At 40.3% G+C, this 11,015-nt stretch overlaps 1 protein-coding gene across 13 annotated transcripts in view; it reads right to left on the reverse strand.

The window, feature by feature from the left end:
* The window catches only part of celf1 (cugbp, Elav-like family member 1), a 36,274-nt gene extending 25,259 nt beyond the window's left edge, over positions 1-11,015 (reverse strand). For 6 of the 13 annotated variants that reach the window (XM_056607537.1, XM_056607542.1, XM_056607546.1 and 3 more), the window contains exons 1-4: positions 10,043-10,522; positions 8,061-8,186; positions 4,673-4,860; positions 4,233-4,315 (exon numbers count right to left, since the gene is read on the reverse strand). In XM_056607537.1, coding sequence (XP_056463512.1) covers positions 4,233-4,315; positions 4,673-4,860; positions 8,061-8,164 — 375 coding nt within the window. In that variant the 5' untranslated portion in view covers positions 8,165-8,186; positions 10,043-10,522. The other 7 variants (XM_056607544.1, XM_056607545.1, XM_056607549.1 and 4 more) reach the window with 4 other exon arrangements.

The following is an 11,015-nucleotide window of genomic DNA, read 5'->3' on the forward strand; positions in this document are numbered from 1 at the left end:
ACTAAATCAGGACAAAACCGAGATGTAATTGTATTTGGTGCTAAAACGGAAAGGCTTAAAGAAACCCAACACCATCACTCTCTGTCCCTGAAAACCTCAATCAAAGCCAGAATTCTAGGGGTTATCATGGATTCAGATTTTCATTTCGACAGTCACAACAAATCGGTTACAAAATCTGCATAGTATCACCTTAAAAATGTAGCAAGACTTAGAGGGCTCATGTCCACCGAAGACTTACAAAAACGTATACATGCCTTTAGCACAAGTAAGCTTGATTACTGCAATGGTCTCCTTACAGGTTTCGCAAAAAAACCTCTAATGGCGCATTTCCACCGGAGGGTGCGGTTCGGTTCGCCTCAGTCTGGTAGTGAGGGGGCGGTATAGCCTAGCTCAGTTCCAAGGTTGCGTTTCCACCGCCGACAGTACCCTTATGGTAGGCCGGATGTCGATCGCCGCGGCAGCTACTTAAACATTGTGACATCAAAACAATAAATCAAGCTCCCCCTGCACGTCTTCCTCCCCAAGAATGCAGAGGAACGTCTCCACCCCCTTGTTCGCCCAAGTTAAAGTTTTGCGCAATGTGATCTGATACCAGAGAGAAAGGCCTTTAGGTCGGATTGGATTCCTGACGTGGGTAACAGAGACTGTTGATCTGATCTTAAATACATTGCACTTTCTAAAATGCTGACACATTTTTTGCATGTTCCTTTACTTATCTATTATTTTATTTTATTGCATAAAAATGTTTATACGTGAAGCACTTTGAGTCTACCTTGTGTATGAAAAGTTCTCCATAAATAAATTTGCCTTGCCTTGCGTACAGCTCACAGGAGGCACATTTTTTATTAAGAATATTATTTATTGTTAACTTGTCAGCTGAACAAAGTGGTTCTACTGGAACTGACACACACACACACCAAATGAGAACATTAAGAATAACTGTATACGAAAAAAAAAAAAAAAAAAAAAAAAGGAAAAAAGTAAGGCTAAATATAAATAGGATTAAAAGGGTGCCAGCACGTTGATAACTGAACTTCCATAAGGAGGGTGGGAGGAGGAGGGTGCGCCTGCCTCTGTGAACGCAGTCCTTCGATGTCTGGATCAATGGAGGTCAGCTTCAGTCTCAGACACACAGCGTTGTCCGAAAGCGCCGGGTATTTGCTGTGTTGCCGTTTCCAAAAGTAAACAATGACTTTCTTCTGAAAGCAGACTTCAATGTTTTGTCGCATTACAATTCAGTTAAACTCTCCTCTGGCATTTCAGAGGTTTCGATGCTGAATGAGGTTCTCATCCAGTTGTTCGCTTCGGCTGTCACCGAGTAATATTCACGGAACTGCTGCTGCTGTCGGAACGAGAAGCGGTGCGTAATGATGTTATTCCTGACTATTGAATCTATTTAATTGACTGCTTCAATCCGACACGTTCTCCTAGGAAAATTCAACTGGTTTATCTTTTTGCACTGGGTGTTTGGTTGTAAGATGACGTTCGAGATACGATGGTTTTATCGGATTCATTTCTCAGAACATCACCGCATACCACCTGTGCTCTGTTCACTGTCAGTTTTTACAGTTCTGCTCGGAATATACTCCTGTCTGCACCTCCAAATAGTTCCCGTTTGGAGCCACGTTCGCAGTTTTTTTTAACCAATCATAATTCTAGCGCTTATATCTTGCTGTCAGTTTAGCTTGTACTCGTGTATGGATACTAAACAGGCTGATGATATTGAAACAAAAATATTACAGGAAAAGCAAAACTTATTTAGACCCCATTTTAATGTTCTCAAGGTTAAGCTATTTCCATTGGTATTTCCATTGGTATTTTGGTAACATGTTTTTATTTTAATAACAATAAAAAAAAACTTTTGTTATTTTATTTCTTTGTATTTTTCGGAAATTCTGAATTCCCTGAATACGCGTCTATTTGAGTTATAGTGTGAGGTAGAGCTGTCCTAAAGGGTTATTTTTCGATTAACAATTAATCCAGCGATAATTTTTTCGATTAATCAACTAATTTAGCGATTAATTTAGACACCAGCTCTCAAGACAAGAGGACCAGCTGCTAGAACTCAGGAATGAATGAGGCCTGAAAACCTCCTTCTATTCAACACCACTGACATCCTTCTGGATCACAGCATCGACATATACACTGAGATCAGTACCCTTGCACTGAAGACCCTACTCCTGTTCCCGAACTCATATCTGTGTGAGGCAGGTTGTGAGGAATACCCTGCGCATCTCATTTTCAACCATCATGCAGTAGGATGTTCTTGTGGCTGCCAAGCAATGCCAGGGGACTCGATAGACTGATAGACTGTTGGTTGATTTTCATTTATATTTTTAAGATGCCCTTATTTGTTTTATCATTTCCTGGAACTTGCGTGCATTGCTTTGAATGCATATATGTTTTAATGGAAGCCCAGGAAGAACAGCTTGTCTTAATAAATATAAATATTGAGTTATAACAATAAACAGTTAATGCTCACATTCAAACATTTGTTATTGGTCGTCTGGTCTGGTATTCTTTGGTGTGGTTTGGTCTTAGATTTATAAAGCTCAATCTCGAATTGTATACTTTTGAAAATAATGGGCTGAAATCTGATTTGCTATATTAGTTCTGAAATTGTCTGACTGTTAAAAATGGTTCTTACTGGAGTTGCTGTTGAAATAATTGTAATTTTAGTGGTTCTGGCAGGAATTAAAAGTTGAAATGGGCTGGTATTTTCATACAATTTGCCATTACTGCCACCTGCTGTCCAGAAAGTAAGTGCTGTGCGAGTTTCTTTTGAAATATGCTTATTTGTATTGGAAAAGGGAAACATTGTGAATTGTTCTGAAAGTTTAAATATTGGTTTATATATTAAATTCATAAAAAAAATGCCTTTGTTGCCACCTATTTCATAATATGCACCCAAACCACTGTAAATTAAGCACTATTAATGCACTGTCTTGGCACTACTTTTGTGTTTATTTAAGTCTCAGGTCACTTTTCTTATGATTCACTTATACATTGTATTATTTTATATTATTGCATTGTTTAAGGGAGCCTGAGACTCAAGCATTTCATTGCCGTTGCTTTAATTGTAAATCTTGAAAAACAGCCACATCCTTTGTTTAACAATGATGCATCTTAAGATTAAGGCATTCAAATTGACTAACGGTCCTCCAATTATTTTTATGAATTTGCCGGTCCTTGGAACGAAAAAGGTTTGGAACCCCGTTTGTACATGACTTCAATCTCGGCAGTTAGTGCACTAACAATTGTCTGCAGCTAGCAAACATGCTTGTGCCCGCCACATGCAAACGATCGGGAAACATAGCTTCGTTGACATTACGGAGTTGCAGGAGTGGGAGTTAGTGCACTAGTGCAGTATGTGTCACACTGAAACCGGACTTCGATTACCCAGATGTGAATCTAGAACAATATTGGGTAAAGGTAAGGCGTTTGCCGGTGGCTTGTTAGAGCTTTTTTCAGTTTTTCTGACTTCCTATGAGACATCAATGCTTTTATACCCAAAGTTCCTTATTTGAGAGTTTTCTTGCACAAGGTCCAGCTCTGTTCCAGAGTCAGATCTTGTTGAAGTTGCATTTCACCATAGTAGATGAAATTAACGTTAACAGAATCAAGTAGCTATTTTTTGACGAGAGGAGACGCCATTAGCCCTCCGACACACTAGTTGGGTGTGCTCCGATCAATTCTAACCAGGTTGCACAGTTTGCATAAGTAGTTCTGTAAATTCTCGCTGTGTGTGTGTGTGATACAATTGTGATTCTTAATGTTCTCACTGTGTGTGTTTGTAGGTGCGGTACGGTTAGGTGCGGAACAGTTAGGGACGGCACACATTTCCACCGCGGACAGTACCCTTATGGTAGGGTGGGTTTAATCTGGATGGCGATAGCCGCAGCAGATACGGAAGCATTGCGTATCTGCATTTTCTTCAATAAACTATGCTTTTTCTTCAATAAACTATGCTTTTGCCGTTGTCCAGAAATGTGTATGTTGTTTTTTATCCCCGTCACACGGAAGATATGCTTCGGTCGACCAATCAGCAGACGGCGTGTGTAGCTCAAACTTTTCGGCACCCTTTCGGACCTGCTTGATTCTCCAACGGAGGAGTACGAAAAATAGGTATGGCTAAGGGTGGCACATGCCGCCTTTTATGCCGCCATATACCTTTTATGCCGTTGAAACTGAGCTGCAACACACACACCTAACATCAGGAAAGTAACACTTACCCCTGGCAGGATCTTCATGTTGTGTAGTGCATTTTGTGCTTCCAAGGCAGATTTGCGTGTGTAATATGTTATGAAACAGCACCCTGTGGTGGACGGGATAGAGTAGAGGGGTTATAGCTCTGCATTTTCAAACACAAAAAATATCCTTAAAATATATATCCCTGCTTGGCTGCATGCCTTTAGCCGAAGAATCTATGCAATACCTCTGCATACATTTTTAGCATGCCAAAATGTTCAACTGCTAACTGTGGGGTGTTAAGGCCATGCTCTACAGTTGATCAACACAGGGTTGTGACTATAACTCTTAATTTATTGTTTGTCATGGTTTGGGGGCTTTGGTATTGCAGAGACATACATACTTGATGCATTAGGACCCCACCTATCTGATAATCCATCTCTTCTCCTGAACGAAAGGCTTGGAGACGCTAACAAGCATTCACCTTTGCTCTGTGGGGGGTTCTGGCTGCGGTCTCGGAGAACATTGATCTCGTACACAGCTCCGTAGGACTCAAACAGCTCCCGGAGCTGGTCCTCGGACCAGGAACGTGGAATTTGGCCCACAAACATCTTGATGGCGTCCATGTCTGGCTGGTCCGGATTGTCCAAGGACCCATTCATCTTTTTTCCACTGCAAGACAGAGGAACAAGGGAGTTGAGAATTGTTGCTTTTTGGTCAGAGGGGGACTTGCCACAAATCTACAAACTGCAGAATTCAGGCAGAAATATAACATGGAATACATCAACAAATGCGTCACAGAATATGGCCATATTTGGGATTTTACAATTTGTATTTATTGATGTTATTGATCAACCCAAACAACATTTTCTCTGAAAAAGTAAACATTAAGTATTACATTATGGGCACATAAGTTCTTGAACAACCAATAAGAATGGCCATAGTCCATGTCCAAAGGCAATCCACACTTGATTCAGAGATATCTCTATTTAACATCACACTTAAGACACATAATTATTAATCATACAAGGCAGAGCTCATTCAGCCAACTTGAAGGCAAAATACCAAGTGGGCCATATGGGGAGCATTTTGGATCAAGAAGATGAATGCGACTTGAGTCATTTTCAGTCAGTTATCAGTACTTGTCAGCCATGTTGTAGCACATCAAGAGAAAGCAGAAATTAAATGATCAAGCCTCCAGATGAACGCAAAAGCTTTCTTGATGCAATGTCCGACCACCAACACCCTAGCTACAGCCCAGCCTTTTTTTGACAGTCAGACAGAGTAGACCAAGTAAGTCATCCAATAAATGAAAGTACGCAAATACAAGTTCTATAGAATTGTTAACTGTACCAAAATTGTAATAGAAACTTTACTCATATAATGTATAACGGGTCCGGCACTAAGGTGTAAATATACATTAACACTAATCCACAGAGCAGACCAAAGGGTCCAAAAGGTTGCACATTTCAACAACAACAATTTCCATTGAAACGGCACTTACACAGGACTGGAATTCAAAGAGCAATGATCCACCATCATCTCAGGTAGAAAGTCCAACTTAAAAGAAGCCATGGTTGTCCGGTAATCTTACTCTCTTTACCTCTTTAATTAACATATATTAATACTTTGTTGTTGAAAAGACGAGCACCACCACACCGTTTTCCTATAAAACACCCGATCGTACACTGGATCCAGACAGGGGTATTTCCATCAGCAAAAGACAGAAAAACTATGCTCTGTAACACATAGCAAACACCTGTTCCTTTTGGGCCCAAATCTACAGAAGTTTTCAATTGGTAAAAAATAAACAAACAAAAAGAAAAGAATTTCACAGACACAAAGTGGGGCAAAACGTCGAACAGTGTAGAAAAAAAAAGCATGAGGACAGAGTGACTGAGGCCAAAAGAGGGATGAGCCAGGCGAGCAACAGGGAGGGATGCATGGGATCAGAGCACCCACACAGGGAGTGGTGGCAGCTCAGGGGGGTTGGGCCCCACAATAGAAGTGCTGATGACCGGGGGATCTTTGTGAGCATTTCTCCTAGGCTAGCAGATCTGCCTGCAGTGTCAGATAAACGGGATGTCAGATTGATGGTGATAAGGCCCAGTGGACAGTGGGAATGAATTGCTCTTTGCAGCCAGCAGGTAATCCCTGGACTAATCAGACAGGGAATAGACAATAGGTTCCGGCCTGATGGGGTTGGGAGGCAGGGCGCTTTCTCTGTTGTTCTAGTTCTAGTGGTTAGTGTATGAGTGTGAGTGTGTGTGAAAAGACAGAATAAGAGGGGGAGGATCAGTGTAATATGATAACACTGCAGCCTTTGTGTATTTGCAACACATTCATACAAGCACTTATTAGAAACCAGATGCTTTGCTTGACACGATAACATGGAGAAGGGCGGTACCTGCCTGTACTACATTTGAGTAGGGCTGGGTTTAATATCTATATTAATTTGAATGTTCCAATATCAATTAATAAAATCCCATGATCAATCTTTTAATATAGACGTAAAATAGTCGTCACACCAAAAACGAAGGCGCTGCGCAAATACATATAAAGTCAATACCAAGACGCAAATAGATGTGAATCATGGGAATGGAAAAATGGCGCGGCGTGAACGACCTGGTTCACACGGTTTTCGCGTGATTCTCCGACATCTCTGGTACTTCCACAACAAGAAAAGACTTGCAATGGGGGAGCCGCTTCTCCTCTTCCTCCTCTGATATTCTTGAAAACACTGGGTTGACTTGTGTCATGTCCTTTCATTGTTACAGAACTTTCTTCTTCTGTAATAAGATATAATGTAAGCCTGATTCTTAATGTAAACAATATCTTCAATAACGCACCAGGTTTGAGCGTTCCTTGTACAATTTACAGCATTAGTTCTATGAGAATCTATTTCATATTAAATAAAAACGCAAATGCTAAATGCTTAATGCAACTGAAATATCCCTATCTTTGATATTGAATCGAATCGTATCATTCAGGATGACTGCTTGACTGGTTCTGTATCTCAGTCAAGTGTTTAAGAGAGAGCATGTTCCCCAATCTACAGCCAAGTCATTGATAACGATTCAACAACTTTCATATAATAGATCAATCATAGTGCAATAACCCCAGAGCAGTTGTTATAATAGTGAACAATGAACAGATAACTGCCACCAGTGGAAGTATAGAACCCTGGCAACACTCCCGTCCCAACCATTATTTTCCTTTCACAACAATCCCACAGGTGTTATCTTTCTTCTGATATCAAGATATGCCTACTAAAACCCTTGTAGTTTTAGTTGTCGTATATATATGCATACACTATAGAGCGAAAAAAATACCTTGTCCACTGCTAGAGATTGATTGCATTCAAGATTTTGTGTCTTTAAAGCTGATTTGAAGACAATAAAATATCAAAAGGAATTGGCTTGGCTGCTGGGAAATGTGAGAAATGTATCACATCTCAGCACAGGTTCTATTTACTCTCTGGGTTGAGAGGAATACCTGAGGACTGTCAATCTATCACAATGGGATCCTGCAAACAACATGACATGTACCAACAAGGAGTAGCTTGGTCGGCTTAGCTCAGGAGGAGAAGCAGTTGTCTTGTAACTGAAAGGTTGCTAGTTCGATCCCCAGCTCCCCAGAGTGTTGATGTGTCCCTGAGCAAGACACTTAACCCTAACTGCTCCTGACGAGCTGGCTGTCGCCTTGCATGGTTGACTCTGCCGTCGGTGTGTCAATGTGTGTATTAACCGATGTAAGTCGCTTTGGATAAAAGCGTCTGCTAAATGCCCTAATTGTAATTGTAATTGAGTAGGATAGGGGGATCAATTAGGCGAGATTAGAGTAGGTAGGCAGTATATGGGGTTGGTCCTTACCCCCCCATGTTTGCAGCCTCTGGGGCAAGAATGGAGTGCTCAGGCTGTGCTTGCCCAGGCTGCTCCGGAGACAGGTACAAGGTTTCATGGTCCAGGCTGTCCATCCAGGTCCTTTCACTAACACTACTAAAACACACACACACACAAATAAGTAGATGCAGACTATGACAATGTGAATATCAAACCACTGACAAGATGGTAACATCACCGGTTTCCTTAAAAGTTGTAATTTTAAATCAAGCAATCCAACAGAAGATGACTGAATACATCACAAACTAACATTTAGAACAGATACTGGTCAATCTACCTAACCTAGCTGCATAACACTGAGTAAAGGGTAGATTGAGTACATATTGTACTAAGGAAATAAACAATAAGTAGTGACAAAAGAACAGTGACAAATGTTTAATTTAATATTCCATCCTATAGAACCGTGCTGCCTTTTGTGGTCCCCCTGGAATAAAGAAGAATAAAGTAAAGAAATGCAAATTTACTTTCTGGTTTACTCTGAGTCTGTACTCTGGATTACTCTGGAGGATAGAGAACATGTCCAGAGGTAATTGCTGAAAAATAGCACTAATTAAAGGGTTCCAAAGCATCATCTCTGCAGCTTCCGCCCTAACAACATGCTCTCTTGTTCCATAATTGAACCTGAGCGCCTTTAATTCGGTCTCTGAAAATGCTTGACACATTATATACACAACTAGAGAACCCGATTAACAAACTGTTGCTTCCACCACTGATCAATATTGGCTTCAGACAATATTCAGAAGAAACTCATTCCTCGAATTATCTGTTAACAAATTATAATGCAGCTCATTTGCATAAGGGCCAAATTGTGTTCTGCTCAATTTATTGAGTTTAATGAGCGTGCACATTTTTTGGAATCATCTGATTCTTACAGATAATGCTTCATGCACTTTACAACACATCCTCAGAATAATAATGCATGTGTGCTTGTGTATCTTAAAGGCTGGAAAATAAAGGTTGGTTGGATCATAGACTGTATTTGCCAATTGGGCTAGGCCTACCTCTTCATCCTGACAAAGTGCACAAATCAAGTGGGACGCTCTCTCTCAACTTTTAGATCGATGGAAATAAAATGAGCTAAATGACAAGTCAACTGTCAGTCTCAAAGGGCCTCACCGCATTTAAAACCCTGAACTCTTAAGCATGGAAAAACATTGTCTCACTCCCATTCCAATTGACAACTTACAAGGAGGCACTTAGAATAGGTAAGTATTTTAACCAACTGTGTGACTCCTCTCGTGTTTTAAGGGATAACATTTATGGGAGCAATTCATGTTTTCAAATGATACAATGCAAGTGTTTTATTCATGTGTTAAGCATAGCAATAGAATAGCCCAAACAAACGTAAAAGACAGTTATTAGGAGGCCAAGTAATAGTTGAAAAATAGTGCCACTGTAAATGCTGTAGAAGCTTTGGTAAGAAAACTGCATTACTAAATAAACTGCCTCTGATAGCCTTGCCACAATACAAGCAGCAGTTACACCTAGGGCTAGTATCTGCCAGTTCCATCCTAGCTTCTGACTTTAGCATGCCAATTGTTAGCAGACGTTACTCACAAGTCTTATTTAGGGCTTCTTACATGACAACAGCTAGCACACGTTATTCTCATTTCTCCCACAAGGATGTATTATAAAGAACTGTCTCGCATAGGGCTTCTTATGTTAGCATTCTAAAATATAGCTGACGCTTCCCCAAGTCTCACATAGGACTTATCATGTCTGCTAACTGTTAGCCGACGTTTCTCAAAAGTCTCAAGTGACGCATGTTATTCTTTGCCAAAACACGAACAATTTCCTTCCTCCCCTATTTTATTGTTGTAATACGAACAGAGTCCGTTTGCTAGCTAGGATGTTTGAAAAAGGTTAAAATGTTTAACCAAGAGTTCGAGTTTTCTAGCAATGTAGCCACTAATGTAGCCATCAGCTCGAATAACATTAGCTCACCAACTTACCTGTGCCTTCCTAACGTTATGGCAGATGTGTTGCTTAAGAAAGTAAACAAAGGTTGGTGTTTACAAAAAAATTATGCGTTAAGACGTATTTTTTAATTATAAGCCACTGTGGTAACAAATATTTGTCCCCAACATTTACTAAGACTTGGAGTTCGCAAGCGACCGGGGAAGGGGAGTGTGTGTAAAATGGCAGTCTTTCCCTGCTCCGTACCATCTGATGGTGAGACAGGGCAAGTGTGTGTGCATAATAAAAAGCAATACATTAGTAAAACAGATCATATGCATGTAAAAGTCCTAAAGCCCCTATTCAATATTTGGGTTCCGGGTTGGGTTCGTGCAACACCGTACTAGTAGTTTACTTTGAGCGTAAGCATTGGTTCTCCATATATTTAAGTGGTACAGTCCATAAAAGAGCGAAAATGCAAAAATGGATTTTAGCCTATCATGTATGGAAAGACATTATTCAATAACAAATGTAGGCTAGATATTCCATACCTTAAACATGTGCATACGAAGTCAATGTTTTTTTTCAGTCAGCAACCATGCAGAGTGAAAATGTAATCCCTAAATGTTTTTAACCGCGGTGATTTTAATTCGATAGTTTATTTTCGACTTTATTTCACACGTCGATGGTATCACAAATAAACGGCATACAGTGTCTAGCTGTGAAGATCTTATACAGCGGATGTTTAAACACCATGACATCACGATCGCGTAGCCAAGATTCTTTGATTTCTGTAGCGCAGTCAGTGCCAAGCGCTTGTTAAATTGTGTTAATCAAAGTACAATTTTGGCTTGATCTGACTCTTGATTGTGTAACCAAGTGTTTGACTGTCGCCTTTACTTTTGTATTGTAAAAACAAAGAAAGAATCGGATAACTCCATTCACGGAACGGAACGATTCACTTTATTTCAGCGCTAACAACATAGAACCAAATCCGCGGACACTGCTGTAATCCATTTGGATGGTACG

Source organism: Gadus chalcogrammus, chromosome 14 (genome assembly GCF_026213295.1).
Source record: "Gadus chalcogrammus isolate NIFS_2021 chromosome 14, NIFS_Gcha_1.0, whole genome shotgun sequence".
Taxonomy (NCBI): domain Eukaryota; kingdom Metazoa; phylum Chordata; class Actinopteri; order Gadiformes; family Gadidae; genus Gadus; species Gadus chalcogrammus.